This window comes from Telmatherina bonti, assembly GCF_933228915.1.
Source record: "Telmatherina bonti genome assembly, chromosome: 16".
NCBI classification, from domain to species: domain Eukaryota; kingdom Metazoa; phylum Chordata; class Actinopteri; order Atheriniformes; family Telmatherinidae; genus Telmatherina; species Telmatherina bonti.
In genome coordinates, this window is record NC_136614.1 from 31080624 (window position 1) to 31099587 (window position 18964).

Genomic DNA, 18964 nt, shown 5'->3' on the forward strand with positions numbered 1-18964 from the left:
TCTTATATGCCCTACTTACAGGAAGCACCCCATGTTACTTTGCTCTATAATTCCCATGTTGATATCCGCTTTTGGAGTGACTGCTGGAGCACAAACTACAGATTTAGGTATTTATGTATAATGAGTGTTCCTTCCCGGCAGGCCGCAGATGGTGCTACCCAGAGCTGGGGTGACGCTGTGGCTGTGCAGACAAGCTCCAAGATCCCTCACATCTCCAGAGTGGTGACCATCGCTAACACTGCCGCCATGTCCTTTTTGGCCAGGTAAGGTTGTTATTTGTGTAAAAACTATGGATGTTAATGTTTAAAAGTGATCCATGAGCTTTAGTTGTTTTGCAGAAAAGCTGCAGTTCACTTCAGTATTTTAACTTTTGCTTGATTTTTTACTCCAGCAGATTTATCTAAAACCTGGTATTTACATATGTAGACCATGCATGGGACATATTAAAAGCTTAGATAGTTTCAGCAAAGCTTAGCCAGGGGTCATATTGATTACAGAAGAAGGATCCATTAATACAAATGTGTCTGTATGGTTTTCATGGTCCAGTCTCAATAGACACGGCTGTAATGGTACCATTTCCTAAATGTATTAGGACAAAAATTTAGGGTTAAAAATAGTATGAGTGTTTGGATGATATGACTGAAATGGTCATCCATGAGTACTTGCAAACCTTAATCATGTGTTTTTAACTAATGTCTGGTCAGAAAGTGGTGTAATAAAACATCCATCTGCATTAGTCAAAGCATCAACAAGCCAGCAGCATTGATTCAAAACGGAAAACAATCGATGCATTAATCACTTGTAAGAACAGATGGAGTTGTTTAGATTTTCTTTAATTCCAACAACAAACTTTTTGTTTTAATTTGATGATGAGGATGTGGTTCAAACGTCTGGTGTGTAGTTAGTCAGACGATACTGCCTTTCTATAAGTTCAGTTGTCTTTCATATCAACATTTCACAGCTGAATATCCAAAATGTTTTTGGTTTCATTTAAAAGTCTGATTTGGTTTAGCAATAAAAATTTGATTTAGATATTTTAGTTGCTTTTTGAGATTGGATAAGAATGGAAGTCACTGTGTTAAAGACGCGCTCCAGTAACTTTTTGACTTTAAATCTCCGCGTCCCGGACTTTTTTGATGAAACAGTGGCTGCTTCTTCATTCAATTTTTTTGCTAAATAAAAGTGATATTTTTAATTTTCAACAAACAACAATTGTGATTTACAGGTGTTTCCATGAACAGTGTTTAGAACGTTAGCCTCAAGTCTTGTAAAATCTCATTACTCTTGCGAGATTTTACGAAAATACGACTTGTGCAAGATAGCCACGTTGTGTTATTTTGGGGTTTTCTACTTGGTGCAGAAAATTAGCTGTGGCTTTTCGAAGGTTATCTCCCTCATTTTCTCTTCTTAAACTCTAAAACTTGTTGTTTGTTCCACACTGCACCATCTTTACCAGAAATGAACTTGTCATGACCCCCCACGTCACGTCCAGGGACACATAAATACAAAAAATGTGTTTCCATTACACTTTTGCAATAAATTTTTGTATCAAAAAGACTGAAAATGACCTCATGAGAGTGTAAAAAACTTCGAGCCATTTGTGAGACTTTTTTCAAAATGTTGGTACATTTTATAAACGATATTTAGCTTTTGCGCACAAAGTTGGAACTCAAGTCAAGTCAAGTCAAGTCAAGTCAAGTCAAGTCAAGTCAAGTCAAGTCAACTTTATTCATAAAGCCCTTTAAAACAACCAGAGTTGAAACAAAATGCTGTACACAATCAGCCAAAATAAAAACAGAATAAAACAGTTCAAATGCAAATAAATAACACAATAAAACAACAGATCATACAAGAAATAAGGAATTAAAACAATAAAACAAACTGAATAAATAGTAAGTAAAACCAGTAGTAAAAATAAACTACAGCACACTGACCGGAAGCTGTCTTATGTAGGGTTATAGGCCAAGGAATAAAAATGGGTTTTAAGATGAGTTTTATAAATGGACAGTGAGTCTAATATGGAGGGGAAACTCATTCCACAGTTTTGGACTGAAAAAGTTCTGTCCCCTCTGAGCTTCTGTTTGGATCTCGGTACATCCAGGAGGAGCAGGTGGAAGGCCAAGACCAGAACTTGCAGGGAAACCACACACCCCTCTATTGTTTAAGATTTCTGCCAGAGCGTGTCTTCTTCATCCAGTCTCTTTAGACAGACTTAACAAGGTGTGTAAACACGTTTTAGATGACGTAATGATGTGGCACTGACCAGGCTCTTTTGGTAAAATTCAGAACTGGTTGTTTGGAAGCACCAAAGCTGAACCAGCTTAGCGCTAGCTTTAGCACCAGCAAAGAACCAGCACCTCTGTGGTGGAAAGGAGCTACTTGTGGACATGGCCTTTCCATTAACACTCACTCAGACACTTTACAGTCAAAGCCTCATGGACCCTCCTGGGCTCTTTGGTAAATTTAGCCTAGGGACCCCTGGAAACAAATCATGACAAAAACTCTTCCAGAGACTTAAGAAGGACAAAACCAGCAACAGAACTAAGTCCCACAGATGATGACAACCCTGGTGATGTTTTCTCATATCAAATACTGACTCCTGGATCAAACTGGATCAAAATCGCATCACGGCAGAGTTTGTGATACCTGCAGTTATCAAATCCTTGTTCAATGAATAGATATAGCATTATACCGTAATCATACCGTAATTATATTTGGATTTACACCTCTGTTGTCAAGCAAAAATCCTGTCACGGTTTGGACTTTTTGTGTCTTTTTAGTTTCAGTCTCCTGTCTTATTTGTAGTTTTACCTGTTTAGTTACCTTGTGTTTTTGTTTCCTGTTTTACCTGCTGTTCATTAGCTCACCTAGTTTCATTTACCTAAAGGGGTCCTATCGTGGTATTTCGAGTTTTCTGAGCTTTCTACAGTGTTACAGTGTTGAATCCTCATCAGACATGTGAACGGCACTGTTTTTTATCACCTAAATGCATGTTTGAGTTTGAGTTTGAGTTCCAGCACTCTCTCCGTTCGGTTTACATGGCGACGAAAAAACACGTCGTTTTAGAGAGTTTTTTCTACTTTGAAATCCTTGTGACGTCCCGGGGGATAAGGTTCGGTGATTGGTTACCTTCTACTGGTTAACAAGAGCATGTACAAATACATCAGGTGGGTGGAAAACGTCGGATAAAGTTATTTATTATTACGATGGCGTTTACCAAAGAGAGACATCCTGCTGCATTCGTTGCTGTGGGTTGCTGTTTTCCACTTCGTTTTCAGGGTCTGATTCAGGTTCCAACATGTAGGGCTGTATGCTATGTGTTGACATTGTATTTTGTTTTTTTATTGAGTTCATATGAGCCTAATCCTTCTGTTTATGAGACGTTACAATGACGGGGAAAGCAGGTGCGGTGCGCGCTCCCGATGTAGTGCAGTGGCGGGAGGCGGGGCTTAATGCGGAAGAGTCTCAATCCACTCGTTTTGCCCGCAGGCTGATCTGACAGCCTACGGAGAGGGTCGGTCTGAAGTAAATAAAGCCATATGTGACAATAACTCCATCAATCCCAGCCCTTCTGGGCTCAGAAATAAAAATAAATTAGCCTGAAATGCACATAATAGTTCCACTTTAAGTCTTGTTGTGTGTCTGTCTTTATTTATAGCTCTTGGTTTTAGTTTGAGTTGCTGGTTCATTGTGTTTGCGTCATTGTGTTTGTCTTCCGTTTAGTTTTTTTAATTAAACCATCTTGGTTCTGCATCCTGCCTCCCGTCTCCATATTTGGCTCCACACCTTTACCAAAACTGTGACAAATCCAGCTTTTAATCCCATTTGACCCAACAGCTTGTTAGCTTTTGGCTTGTTGTGCCAGATGTAGCTGGGTTAGATGTAAAATATGTATGGCTTCGATATTTATAAACATAGTGTTAGGAGGTGCTGAACCGGTTGACCTTGCACTCCAGGGACAGAAGTAGGAAGGTCTTTCATACAGCAACCAATCAATCTACAGATTCTAAAATGTAATAGATGAGCTCTTCCTTTATTATTATATTATTATATTATTATTATTATAAGAAAAAAAAGAGGATTTCATGCCTGTGTTTGGTTCTTAGTGTTTGCCGTAGATGATGCCATCCAGTTGGTTTACTTTGAAATGAGGATGGGGTATGTTTATAAGATGAATTCTTCTTCCTACTCCAATTTTCCTTTCTTTCCTTTTTTCGTGAAATGTACTACAATGGTTGTGTAGTAGTTGTTGTACTCTATATTTTCTGTTGTTGTTTTTTGAAAAAATTATTGTTAAATATAATCAATATAATGCTGTTACATATGATGGTATATGATGCAGTTATTTTCTCTGAACATGTTGAGTGGTTTTACTTTTACTTGCACTGGGATTAATTGTGCAGGCATGTATTAATCAGAGCCTCTAAATGCTTCCAGCACCCCTGACGCCTCCCTCCTACTTCCCTGCAGGGCGGCCGAGAAGCTCAACCTGACATTGAGGAAAAAAGGCCAAGCTTGTGATCCAGCTCCCTCCAATTTCTCCACCTGCTTCAGGGAGATCATCCAGAAAAACCCGCCGCCCGTCCCCTCCTGCCTGCTTCAAGCTGCCACTCGGACCAAAGACTCACCCGATGTTGGCAAGGTGACATCAAATTCTAACACATAAATGAGCAGATTTAGTGGTTTTTGAGCGGGGGGGGGGCAAAGTTGGGTTGCTGTCCTTCAGGTTTTGGATGTTTCTGATTCAGATTGATGGTTCAACATACTTGGGAAGAACTTGACAACATGCAGTGGAAGAGAGCCATTGATATGGATCCGGTGAGTTGGACCAGGGAGACATGTAAAACCTGCAGGGTTGTGGCCCTGGAAGACCGTAGCTGAACACCCCTGTTTGACTGCGAGCCAGAACACAGATATAAATAATTCCAGACCGGCGATGCACATTAGCACGAACATCCTCTTCCACAAGCGCCACATTGAAAGTGTTTTTTTTTATAAGTGGTTAAAGAGATCTCAGTCAATTTAACAGAGATCCTATATCACTCTGCTGTGGTGATACTCTGTAATCTGGTGCTAATGTCTCCATCTTCTTCCTCCCCTTCTTTCTCCTCACCTCCTCTGGGAGGGTAACTGAAGAGATCAATACGGCTGCCGACCCTCCCATTGTCTCACAGATGGACTCTTGGGTTTAGTCTCGGGTTACAGATGTGGGCTCAGACAGACCCCGTCTCTGGCCACACCTGCTCGAGCACTCAGCTTTGTGTGTCTGTGTGTGAGAGCGGCAGAGGATTTTCTCTTTTGAATAATTGAACTCACATCAGCAGAGTTTGAGCAACATTTTACATCATTAGACACACGTCTTGCAGAAGGTATTAAACTCATGGAGAGAGAAGACGCAGATGCAACATGGCTGACAGGATTTCAAATTCAGACAACAAGGGGTGATGTCATTGTGCTGTAATGCAGTCCTGTATGTTATCAAGGCAACCATGTTAGTCTGGGTGGCATGTTGCACACGCCTGCTTTTAGTCTACCAGAGCTAAACTCTAAATGGTGCATGTGAAGGTACGTCATGCTGTTGTTGCAACCAAATTGCTCCAAATGATCAAATCTGGTGGAGACTTTATTAAGGGAAATTGAATCATGCCACCAAAGTAAGGGATAAACAAGCACCAATGTGTTGGGGAAATGGATACAAAGACAACCTCAGATCATGTATCCCTTACAACATTGTTTAAATGTCAACAAAAAATAACAACAACTGGCCACTCATTCATTCATTCATTCCTTTTCCTAACCACTTAGTCCAATTAAGGGTCGCTGCTAAGCTGGAGCCTATCCCAGCAGTCTTTGGGCGAAAGGCAGGGTACACCCTGTATAGCTTGCCAGTCCATCGCAGGGCGACTGGCCACTCATTTCCCCAAATAACATCACATTCTTTATGGCAATACCTTAAAATAGGTTTACGACCTTTAATGAGGCTTATTGTTTATGGTCTTGCAGAGATATCAATTCTTCAATATCTTGAGTAATCCCTCATTTTTTCTTCCAGTGTCACCAAGAAAACAATTTGATGAATTGTTCAAGGATTGCAAACTGCTGGCTGCATGGTGGCGTAGTGGTTAGCACTGTGGCCTCACAGGAAGGCTCAAACGATGGTCGTTCTTTGTGGAGTTTACATGTTTTTCCAGTGTGAGCGTGGGGTTCTCCCTGGGTACTCCGGCTTCCTCCCACCGTTAAAAGACATGCATGTTAGGTTAACTGGTTACTATAAATTGTCCCTAAGAGTGAAAGTAAGCATGAATAGTTGTTTGTCTCTCATGTGTGGTCCTGTGACGGACTGATGACCTAGACTGGGATAGCCTCCAGCTTCCTTTAATCGGACTAAGTGGAAAATGAATGAATGAAATGTTCAAAACTTGCAAACTGATAATAAAATGATAATATTTCTGCAAACACAGATCAATTTGAAAACTTAAAGAGAGCGTACGTAGTTATAATATGTAAATATCAGGGACCTCATTTATAAAACGATGACTACAGGTGGCACACAAATGAAAACAGGAAATGCGGCACAAAAAAACGTACTGATTTATAAAGCAGGGCGCACGCACGTCCCACATCCGTTTCTCTTTATGAATCAGGATCAACACTACGCACGTGAGGAAGCATCTTGTCATGCCCACATGTTGGCTATAAAAGGTCAGGCAAATGTCCCTGATTAATATTAATGATCTCATTTCCATGGCTGGGCAGGGATAAAAAGCAAAAAAAGAGGAATTTTCTGGAATGTGAGGTAGAAATACTGATATACAACAGTGAAAATGTAAAATATTTTATCTGATGGTGGCGAGATGGACATCATAATAGCCAGAAAGGCAAAGGAGCGTGAAAGGTGAAAGGTTTTATCAATTTGTCTCATCAGACCTCCGGACTGATCCAGAAAGGAAAAATAAATAATGAAATGGAGGGAAAAAGCACATTGCCGTCCACAGATTAGAAGCTGGTGTGGGAAATGAATGTGTACACAGGTATGCTGGAACCAAAACCTGCCAGAGGCCCCGGATGATGCTGCAGGTGGTTTATTCCTTTGTTCCGGATTATAAAATGAATTTACACAGATGAGATGTCTCTGACTCCAGTTTTTTTATTTGTAAAATACTGGCGTTCCTGTGTATCCCTGCTGGCCGCGCTGCAGCTGTGGTTGTAGAGGGGAGGGCCAGCGATTCCACCCTGTGCCCCCCAGAAGCCGTGTCCTCGCAAGAAGAGGTGGTGCAGGATTTGTGGAGAAATAAAGACACTAAAAGAAAAACTTGTGAATAAATCACAATTCTCCACCTCTTCTGTTGCATCACTTCTGGACGCTGCATAAATCTTCGGCTTTTGGTTCTAACACGAAGGGAATTAGTTTGAGATTGGGAACAACAGCCCCTTGTTACAGGTGGACGTGATACATTCCTATTGAGTGCCATGTTATTTATCCTGCACACCTTTACAGATGTTTAACAGGTTTCCTCCTGTGCATCAAGGCAACTCCGCCTGCAATTCATCGGCCCGATGGCCGCAACGCCACGGTTTGTCTGGCTGTGATGCACACAGTTCCATTACTCTGCATTCTGGGTTGGGAAAAGGAGCGGCCCCAACATGTCTTTTAGTCCTTTTGGAAGGTGCCCGGGTTCTAGAGGCGATCATGATCTTTGAAAATTCGCTCACTCCAGAGTCTTCCATGCACCATGCCATCCAGCAGGGACAGATTAACCACTGTGCATCTTTACGCAATGGGGTACATTTTATATCCAGCCATCACTTCATGTTCTGTACATTAACAGGTTTTTGGAAACACCCTGATCACAGCCTGATGATGGTCAATTTTGCACAGCAACCATTTAATTGCAATTATTCATTTGGAAATATAATGGCCGCATACTGTACGACTTATTGTGTGACCTGGCTTTCATAACATGTGGAACTACTTCGTTTCAGAACATATTTTAGTTGTTGATGTTCTTATGACCATATCTGATGTAAATCCAGATTTGTTTTGTGTTGGAGTGTCAACATCAAATATGCTTTTTTTTTTAAATTTTTGCAAATGCTGTTAATGTACAACATTCTGTGTGAAAGTTTATATTTAATTTAGCACAAATGTCTCAAATTTCACACCTTTTCTTTGGTTTTATTATTCTGCAGTTAGTGTTGCTGTTTCTTGTTTCTCCAGTTTTTGTGCGTATGGCAGGGTCAGAGTTTGCGTGGAGCTAGGGACATTTTACGTCCAAGTCATGCTTTTATAAATTGCAAAAGTTGACTATAATTGGCATACATTGGATTTAATGCAACAGCTTTATAAATGAGGCCCCAGATGTGTTACTGGTGAACAATAGGTGATGGTACATTGCACTAATTGGAAACACTTTCAGGATGATGGTACATCCGAGACATCCAGTCCTGTATCGTATCTAACTTCTTCGGCCGAAACAAAAATAAACTAAGATCGGTACTTTTCGAAACCAGACTTTCTTACAGTTGACCTCAGTTTTTGTACTCTGTCTGCAAGAAACCATTTTTATCTTTGATGCTGATTTTTAAGTTCAGCAAACAAATGAGTTCAGGGGTTAGGTAACCCTAACCCTAACCCTAACCCCCTGACCCTGGTCAAAAGGAACCTTTTAAAGGGCACAACAACCTCCCTCGACCTCAGCTAGAGGCAGTGACACATTCTTTTATTTAGTCGTGGATACGTTACCAAAACAGTCTCTGAGTTAATTTTCTCTAAGAAATATATTCAAAGACCTGCTGCTCTTTTGATTCTGGGACAAACTCTTCGACCACATCGGCCCAGTTCTTGCTTCGTTGTGCTGGTTCCCAGTACTTCGGCAAAGGTTAATTCTGATAAAGTGAAGCAGAATAAAGTTGAAGAGGTTTTAATACAGAGAAGTCAGGCCAGGTCTCCAAACTAGCTTATTTTGGGACAGCTTGGCCTTCTGTTCTTAAAGTCCCTCTTCGGGGGGTCCTCAATTTTTTAGCTACCCCTTTTTCTCTTTGTAGTACATATTCCTGTACATCAGGGTTTAAATGCCTCGAATGAAAGTTGAGGTATCAGCTGCTTTTTTCTTCAGCACAGTCTGAATCCTGTTAGATAAGCTTTTTTTTTGTTTTCTTCGTCTCAAGACTTCCCGAAAGATTTTTCAACGATTCTCTTTGGATGTTTTCTGCCTTTGATTCTTTTCTCTGTCCAGACGATCCTCCACTGCTTCAATATTGTTGCGGTCCAGACGGTGGGGAGTGTTCCTCTTTCCACCAAACCTGTTGCCACTGATTTTCAGACCAGTTCTCTTGCCATGTGTCTCCTTGTTTCCCATGTTTAAGAAGGTGGTCTTGACAGCCACCCTTCATGAAGACCGATTCTGATTAAGCTTGAGGGATCAGTGGATCTCTCAGCATCTCTCTATCAGGTTTTTGCTGGATTTTAAAAAAAAAAAAAAAAAAAAAAAGGATAAAATTTCTGCTGTAATTTGAATAAGTCCTCCTGATACGTCTTGTTTTGTCTCCCACTTGTCTGGTATCTTAGGGTGCATTCATACCAGAATAGTCTGCTAGACTCGGTCCGATTGGGAACAGATTGGCTCAGTTGTAGGGGGGTTTATCCATGCGGACTTAGATCGTGTTCCCGTTGCACTTCGGTCAAACAAGCCAAACCATTCTCACCAAAGGTGGTGCTGCACCAGTATTTAGCAAAAGAGAGGACAAGACCCGCATGAAGAAGAAAACTCTGTTTCTTCCTCCTGCGAGTTAAACATGGAGACGAAGCTATCGCTGTTTTAGTTTTTTTATTTTGTCTTGTGCAAGTATACAGTATGAACAATAGATAAAGCAGAGGACCACTAACACCATTGGTTTGTATTTACCCACAATGCAACACTATGTGAAATGCAGAAAGTAATTTTTTTGTGACTTTGTAGTCCGCTTCCTGTATTTGGGCTGCTTGAAATGGACTGAGACCTGCGTTTGTAGGACCAAGTCCGCTTCTTAGATCCAAATCACAATTCGTTTGGCGCATTCACATTTCCCCAAACGAAGCAGACTTTCTGGGCAAAAGGACTGGGATTTGAATTAAAAAGGCTGATGTGAATGTACCCTTAAAAGGACTAAAAACCGCACAGAGAAATGCATATTTATCAGTCAAAAGCTCTTTAGGAATCACCTTGCTGGTGTAAAAATACCACTTTCCATGAAACTGTGTGATCCATTGCATTTGTCACACATGCAATGGGAATAAAATGTATTTCTTATACAATCCAAAGTCCAAACTCAAGGGCCACTGTACCGCAGGTTTTCAGTGTTCCCGTTATTCAACACACCTAACTTAAATTAAACTGGTCCTACAGCCAATGAAGTTCTGCAAAATGAATCATTAATTTGAGTCAGACTTGTGACTTTTGATTGTTTGCTTTTCTGCATACAAGCTTCCCAAACTGCTGTCAGTCAGAGTCTAAATTAACTAAAGACTTTAAGCTTCTAAATATCAGAGATTTAATAAGAAATAATGTCACAACCTGGTCACAACATGCGGGAAAACAGCGAGAAGTTGCAACTGAGTGTGTATCTGTTGCATTGACTGAATCCTTTGTCCTACTGCTGCTGTTAGTTATGAAAACAGTCATGGGTACAAACCAGTGGCAAAAATCGACATAAGCAGCATAAACTATCTCAGCTACAACTTTTAGACATTAACCATTTTAACTAGTTTTCTGAATTCCAGTTAAGATTTTACAGTTGAAAAGCGTAAAACCTTGTTTTAGTTGAAATGTGATGGCTTAAAAGTAATAAATTACATATGAGGATATTTGAAAGCTCTGCTTTGAAAGTCATACAGTTTTCATTAGTTTCCTTTTGCTGCTGTTTATTCTAAAACATGTAAGTTGCTTTTGCTGCTCTTGCACGTGACAGAGTAATAAAGCAGTGTCTCCTCAGTGAAAGTAGAGCGCCCACTCAGAGCAATAAATAAATAATGCCATTTTATTTTTTCTCCAGGTGTCTCAGAGTAGGTTAAAGAAAATGCTCACAGTACAAACTCAAGGCTAAGTAAAATAGTGCTACTGCAATCGCCTTCAGCCTGTAGCAACTTGAATTACTGGGTGAATAAATAATAGGACACTGCCTAACCACTGCATCTAATTTTTCTGCAGTATGACTCAGCATGAGCTATATGCTAAGTAAAATAATTCTGATGAAATCAGCTTCAGTCTTTGTTTATCTCACCGCTTGATCATTAGCTGCATGCATAGGGTGCAAGTATCATGCAAGTAATACACATTTTCCTCACTACTCTACCTGTTTTCTTTAGTTATGTGCCAAAACTAGATGGATACTATGCAAACTCTTCGCAAGTAAAAGGTCATTTGCTTAATTTCATAAGTTGATTTTTTTAGAGAATTACTCTGCATTAGCTGTGTGTTTCTGAATTTAACCTCAGCCTGTGGTGACTCCTCACATGACTCAGCATTAATTGAATGCAAGTTACACCTGCTTTACCTTATTTAAACACATGTAGTTTCAGTTCACAACAGTAGATTTCCTCTGTTCATTACTCACCCAAAAGTTCAGTACGTGGCCGCTGTTGCTGCGATTAGCAGAGCATGCTAACATTGACATAACAATAACTGGCAAGTAGCAGGCTTTTGTGTTAGGTGGTGCAACCCCCACCTTTGCAACCAGTGTTTCAGATGTGCAGGAGAGGTACATCTGAAGAACGAATTAGAGGAGAATGTGTGAGCACAATCAAAAAGCTAACGAACAAAGTTGCTGCAAATGTTATAAAAACAAGCCTGCTTGAACAGAGAAGCTGAAAACGTGTGATTATATAAGTGGATGGATGATGTCGTGGCTGATCAAAAGACTGGCTCAATTACATTTCTTTCACATAACAAGCTCTGACCTGTTAAAACATGACTGCAGAACCTCCAAGGGGTGGTGGTCCTGGGATCCTGGGATGGGCGTCTTTATAATTTGGCTTGTTTTGGAAAATCCTGCAGATGCTTGATCAGATTGCCTCTGCATGGTTGTCATATTACTACTGTTTTGCTGCATTACCCTGTTAAAAATCTCCCTAAGAGGATTTGCTTTACCTGTAGCAGGGTTTAGGTTGGTGGTAATATCCACACCAATGGTAGGGTTCTTGGCTTAACATTACACTTTAACAAGGTTAAATTCCCCTGTCAGTGGATCCAGTGCTGTGACTATCTGATACAGTCAAACTAAGCCAACTTTAATTTAACATGTCACTAAGTTATCAGCAGCTCATAACAAGTTATATGAACATGAAGCGTTAACATGCTCCTCTTTGTTGCTTCCTTCGGTGCACAGGTCAAAGTCGTGCTGCGGGTGAGCCGAATGCTGTCAGAGGGCCAACCTCAGCCACCTGTTCTCCGGATTGAGCCGTCCAAGAAGAGAGTCACCATAGTGGAACCAGTCACCAAAAATATACCACACACCACAATGACGTTAGGAAGGGATGGCAAAAGTCCACTTAAGACCTTCAACTTTGATGCAGCCTATTCTCAAGATTCAAGCCAGGTTTGGTTCTTCATTCTTAAAAAATAATGGCTGAAAATGTTTCTATTTTAATCTTAATCCTGATCAGGATCAAAGACAAACATCAACACTGATGTTTATACTTCATGATGCGCCATTAGAGAATCATGTAAATAATTGGTGCATAATGTCTCGCTCTGCAGCACACTCGGTTTAAAGACCGGAAAAGTTACACAGTCCATTGGTTTATTAGAACTTTCTCCAAGCTCTGCTTACTGCTCACTTAACAAAAAGGCATCTTCCTCTCCAGCTTTGCTTATTGTGCCATATTGAATGCTGTCTTTTCAGTGTGCAGGTGAATCACAAGACGCTTGTTGTCCTTTGTTCTGTCTGACCAGGCCGAGGTGTGTGCAGGCGTCTTGTCTGATGTCATACGTTGCGTGCTGAGCGGCAGCGATGGATGTGTTTTGGGTTTGGGATGCACTGATGTGGGTGAGTCATTGTTCGCTGTAAGAGGCTAGGTTAAAGTCTCAATATGAGAGTAGAGCACTTTTATCTGTGTGTGTAGACCATCCATCCATCCCTCCTCCTCCTCCTGCCTTGCTATCGCTGACTGTTTCCTTATCACTTAAACTCCCTGTCTCCATTTTCTCTGTTTCTATATCAATCTTGATGTATATCTCCTGCCTCATCTTTTTCTGTTTCTATTTTGGGGGGAATATCAGTGTTGCTCTTTTAGCTCTCTCAGTCTAGTCGTTTATCTTTCACCTGCTTGTAAATAAAAGTCTTTCCATCAATTATACAGCATATTGTTTTAAAAGCTTCCCTTTTGCTTGATATGAGCATGCTGCTCAGAACAGATTTTTTCTTTGAGCTTCGAGCTCGAATATAAACAAAGTGGACTGTAATACGCTGCTATTAGAGAGATGGGACCCAGCACTTAGTGCTAGTGAAAGGGTTTAATAGATTTGTGGCACAGAAACACACATAGGCAGACACACACGAAGTAAGGACAAGGTCTCCTTGTAGCTGCTTTTTCACATGACGCCACTCTCCGTAAATCTGATTGAATTAGTTGGCCAATACGGGCTGCACGTGGCCCACAGCCAAGGGGATATCAATCTCCTCCACAGAATACCATTCCCTCTGAATAACGACGGGCAGCTCGGCCTTTAATTGGAGTAAACCAATTCTCTTATCCTCATTCAATTAGAGTTTGGATAAGACAAGAGAAGGTAAAACCGACATATAACTCAAAATGAATGTGGGTCAAAAGTGCACAAGGAGATACATTATGGCATCCATTCCTTTGTGCTCTCTTGTGATTTTATGTTTTTTTTTTTTTTTTTCCTGATAAATATGTGCTTTTCTGTATTGCACCTGTTAACAAAACATTTTTTCTTTCCAAAATACCTGCTGATATGAATTGGTCATCTCTTTAAAAAGCTGTTATTATTGTAACTTATTGTCCAAGAGAAGTCTGCAGACAAACCCACTTACTTAGTAGTAAGAAAAAGACCATTGCTGACTTCCTAACCCTAATTGCAGTCCATTGTGGTAGCAAGGACTAACCAACATGCTACTTTGGTTTACAGAACTTTTTTTTTTTTTTTTTTTTTTTAGCTCTGTCCAAATAATTGGGCACACATATCAAACAAGGGACTTAAATGTTGCATTTTAGTGTAACTTATATTGTAATCACTAAATAGAAAAGAAAACTTGCTAACGCAGTAGTCCATTCAAGTTGCTCTAGCATGCTAATGACTCAGCATGAGATTATTTAGTTCACTTTGGTATATTGGTTGCCCATCCTCTCATAAATGGGTACTAGTGTATTACCCATTTAGAGATGCTAGTTTGCCACATCAAAGTTAATGTCAGTATCTCCTTGCTAAGCAGTGTGCATAATAAATCCAGTACATCCTTGTCATGCCAGTCATTAGCCACTTTCATGCTAATGCTAGCATTTTAACAGAAGAAATACCTTCCCGGTGAAGCTAGTCTTAAGTTTTCTCCAATACTAACACAAGCATTTCCTTACTGATATACAGCATTTCTATGCTAATAAAAAGCAGAGGAGGTATTTAATCCAGTAGATAACTAGCCTTGGCATGCAAATAATTTAACTCAATGCTAATGGGAGCATCTCAGCAGAGGCCAATCTAGGGAAGCTAGTCTTAAGCTATTCCAATGCTAATGCCAGCATGTCTTTATGAACAGACAGCAGAAAGATGTTACTTTTTAGTCTTGCCCATTATAAATGCAGCATTTCCTTGCTGATAAAAAGCATGGAATTTATCAAGCATCAGCTTAGCTTCTCCAAATAACCCTAGCATAGAAAGCAGAGGGAGCAGCTAACCCAGTAGGTCACTAGCTTTGGAATACTAGTTATGAGCCTCTTTAATGCAAATGTAAGCTTCTCCTTGCTAATAAACAGCAGAAGATGTACCTAATTGAGCCTTGACATGCTAGTTGTTAGCTCCTCCAATGAAAAATTCAGCATTTTCTTGCAAAGGGACAGTGGCGGGAGCATGTAATCCAGTTGGTCACCAGCCTAGGAGCGCTAGCCATTGACCTATCCAATGCTAATACTGAACCGGGACAATAAACAAGTTAATTAATAGCTGCATTACATTAGCAGGAATTTGAGCTCTGGTAAAATTACTAGTCCACTTCTCATGTGCCACGACCAGCTTGACAATTATCACTGTAGGCTCATCAAAGGTTATCAGAAACCAGATCATTAGATGGCTTCAAGACTGATGTAGTACCTGTATATGGCCATGTGTTGCGCTTTATGGATGGTACATGCACATCTCCATGTGTTCTGCTGTCTTCATCAGGATCCTGGTCTTGCATGGTAGGGAGTGGTGAGAACATCCAGAAGCTCGGATTGATTCCCTGTGCCATCTCCTGGCTGTACAGTGCCATCGAGCGGCGCAGAGAGAAGACCTGGACCGATCTGTCGGTGTCAGTGTCTGCCATAGAGATGTGCTGTGGAGAGGAGGATACGCTGAGGGATCTGCTTGGGGAGGTTGTGCCTTCATCAGGCAGTGTCCAGAACAGCCCAAAAGCCCATGTTAGAGTTCAAGAGGACCCTGTCTATGGGATACAGGTATAGCATGATGCCATCTGTCTTCAGTTAGCATGATCAGCATTAAAACTGTTCATTAAATGTTATTTAATTCATCAAGTGCTGTCTAATAAGTTGTTCTAAACAAGACCATCCAATTTTATTTATTAAAATTTTATTTACTGCTAATATGTTATCCCTTTCAGTCCACCTACATTGTTATTGCATAATTTATTAATAAATATGACATAAAATGTTGTTTTAATATTGTTTTAACAATTAGACATTAGAGTATTTTTTTTAGTAAACATGGTGTATTTTCATTTTCTTCATCACAATAGCTAGAAGGTGTCAATATTACACATGACATTACATTAAACTTCTTGTTTGAGGTCCCTCCAAGCAGACTTTGCCCTCTAGATGGGATGAAATGAATTTTGATTGAATCAAATTCAGATAAGCAGTTTATATAATAGCCTACACTGTACTGGAGAAGATTGTGCAAGCAGCGAGTAAAGCCAGTTACACTGCATAACAGATTACATCCAATTACATTATGATTATGCAGTTCTCTCCTCCTGGCACTTTTTTTTATCTGTTAGCCTGCATGTCATCAGTGGAACCTTCTGTGTAAAAGAGGCTGTTATATGTGAACCTTTTTTTCACAGAGGTGAATGAAACAAAGGCAAATTATCACTACGCAAAGCTTTGCCCAGGTTCGCTTTGCCACTTTATTAAAATAAATCCAGTATTGTGGTATTAATGCATTAGACTGAAAAGACAAAAATCTTGTGCCTGATTTTTTGAAGAAAACCAAAGTAAAAAGTAATTTATCTTGTTGTCTTTTGTTCTTCCAGCTGCGTAACCACAACCGTGTAAAGGCCCCGACTGCTGAGCGAGCTGCTTCTCTGCTGGACGCTGCAATCACAGCACGTCGGCACACTGACTTCATCACTTACTTGTGCCACAGCTCTATAATGTTCTTCACTCTTTACATCCAGCCCCCTCGTACAGAAAGCAGCACCATTGGAAAAGGTGGTTAGATTTTACCTGGTGAATGGAAACCTTTTAGACTCTTGCTTATTTCTTCAGATGAAAGAAAAAATGCTAATGCCGCCAAATTAACTAATCTTTGTTGCATATTTTGAAGACTTGCAATTGTTGATGTTTATATTTACCTTCTGATCTCTATTTTTAGGTCAACGAGGGACCACTAAGTTGACCCTGATTGATGTGTGTAGTGGTATGAGGGGCATTATAAAAAATAAACCACCTCATTCTGAACTGGGCCCTATTGTCTTGTCTCTTCTAAGTGGACATAAGACCATCCCCAGCAAGTAAGACTATAACTTCAACATGCCTTTTGATCCCAGCATTTTGTAACATAAAAACATGAAGTAATTTGTATATATGTGTATTAAGTTGATAGTCATACTGTTGCTTTCTAACCATTTGTTAGCATAGGAAACTAGTTTGCATGCTATAGTTGTTACCAGAGGATTCCACTAGGGGGCGCATTAGAGGAATCAGACTGGATAGAGTTGCAGAATTTCTATCCATTGATCCATCCATCAAATTTCTTAAGATAAGATAAAATAAGATAAGATGAGATAAGATAAGATAAGATAAGATAAGATAAGATAAGATAAATTTTATTTATATAGTGCTTATCACAGACACAAGTGGTTAACATGTATCTCATGTTAACCGCTTGTTCCAATTAAGAGTCTTGGGGAAGCTGGAACCTATACCAGCAATCATTGGGCAAGAGGCAGGGTACACCCTGGACAGGTCGCCAGTCCATCACAGGACCACATAGAGAGACAAACAACCATTCACGCTCACACTCACTCCTATGGACTATTCAGAGAAACCAATTTACCTAACATGCATGTCTTTGGACGCCGGGGTTGCGGAATTTGTAGGATGTAAACAGAATGATGAACAGAGGAGGTTAGTATTTGGTTATAGGTGATGCTAGGGAAAAAAAGACAATAGCAGCGATATTGTATATGTGTAAGGCTGTGCATGCTGGAGTCTTGCCTTTTAAACTTTTAATAATGTTCATTTTGATCAATCCTGTGACCTTGTATCTGTTCACATTGATTCTCATGCTGTCCCTACCCATTGCGTGTGAAGCTTGAAACAAGTGCCAGATATGCGAGGCAGCCATGATAAACGTGTGCTCAGAATTAAAGTAAACATTTTCTTGGCTTCAGTTGATGTTTTTTTGCTTTTTTGTAACTTGGTTTCATGATATACATGTAGTTTTGTGTGTAATACATTAACATTGTTTATTAGGAGGTACAATAACTGCTGCAGTACATGGAATTTTATTTGACTGCAGGGCCGATATGTGTTTCATGTCTGAATGTTTGCACTGTTTCTCCACAGGAACAATAAGTTGACTATGCTTCTACGAGAGTCCTTGGCTCGTGAAAGCTGCCATGTTGCTGTGATTGCTCAAGTTGCCGATTCACTAGCGCATCTCCCAGAAACTTTCTCTACCATTCAGCTGGCTTCTCGCATCCGCAGGACACAGAAGAGGACGAAGGTATCAGCTGAAAGTTCAATAGTCTTCATGGACAATATTTTCAGGGCTTTAATTTGGGAAAATGAAAAATCTCAGCTAACTTGCCCATGTGGATCCATAAAGGTTACGTCTGGGGACCTAAATTTGGTGGCCTTACCTGTGTGTGCCACAATGGGCTTCCAGTTGGATGTGACTGGTTTTCAGCTGGGGCCCAATTTGGAGCCCATTTAGAGTGCCTGTATTGGCTCCCCCAGGTGGGTCCCATATTTCTGAAAAAAAGGGCCCTGTTTGAATTGCCTTATTTATTCCCATGCCCATTCAGCCCATCTTCATCCCTTAGGGAGCTCATACAGCCCACATGGGCTTCAAGTATGGGGCCAATGTAACTGAAGCCTCATAAAACCTGCTAAATTTAAGCCCATTCCCACTCAGTAGCCCCATAGTCCATATATCATGGAAAACATGAGCTCACTTTTAATCTGATGACAGCAGTACATCTGTAAAAAGTAGTTCCCAGGATGATGTTTAGCATTGTTAGCATCACCTCTCCTAACATCTGTCTGTAAACAACTGAGAAGTGAGGAGAGTAGCTGCTGGAGTTTTAGGAGAGGAATGTTGACCAATTCTGGTCTGATGCAGGATTCCAACTGCTCTTTAGTCCTGGACCTTCATTGCTAAATATTTGGTGCTCCATGACACTCCAGATGTTTTGTACTGGTGAAAGGTCTGGACTGCAGCAGACCAGTTCTCCTGTTCCACCATGCTGCTGTGATGGATGCAGGATGTGGTTCACCATGGTCCTGCTGAAATCTGCAAGGTCTTCCCTG

At 40.5% G+C, this 18964-nt stretch overlaps 1 protein-coding gene across 1 annotated transcript in view; it reads left to right on the forward strand.

The window, feature by feature from the left end:
- Positions 1-18964, forward strand: part of kif26bb (kinesin family member 26Bb) — a gene marked incomplete at both ends in the record, with an annotated part of 38238 nt that overhangs the window by 8035 nt on the left and 11239 nt on the right. Inside the window, 8 exons of the mRNA XM_079255152.1 lie at positions 142-263; positions 4471-4642; positions 12364-12573; positions 12930-13023; positions 15375-15646; positions 16462-16639; positions 16803-16941; positions 17999-18158. Of these exons, the coding sequence (XP_079111278.1) occupies positions 142-263; positions 4471-4642; positions 12364-12573; positions 12930-13023; positions 15375-15646; positions 16462-16639; positions 16803-16941; positions 17999-18158 (1347 nt within the window). The remainder of the gene's footprint in view (positions 1-141; positions 264-4470; positions 4643-12363; positions 12574-12929; positions 13024-15374; positions 15647-16461; positions 16640-16802; positions 16942-17998; positions 18159-18964) is intronic.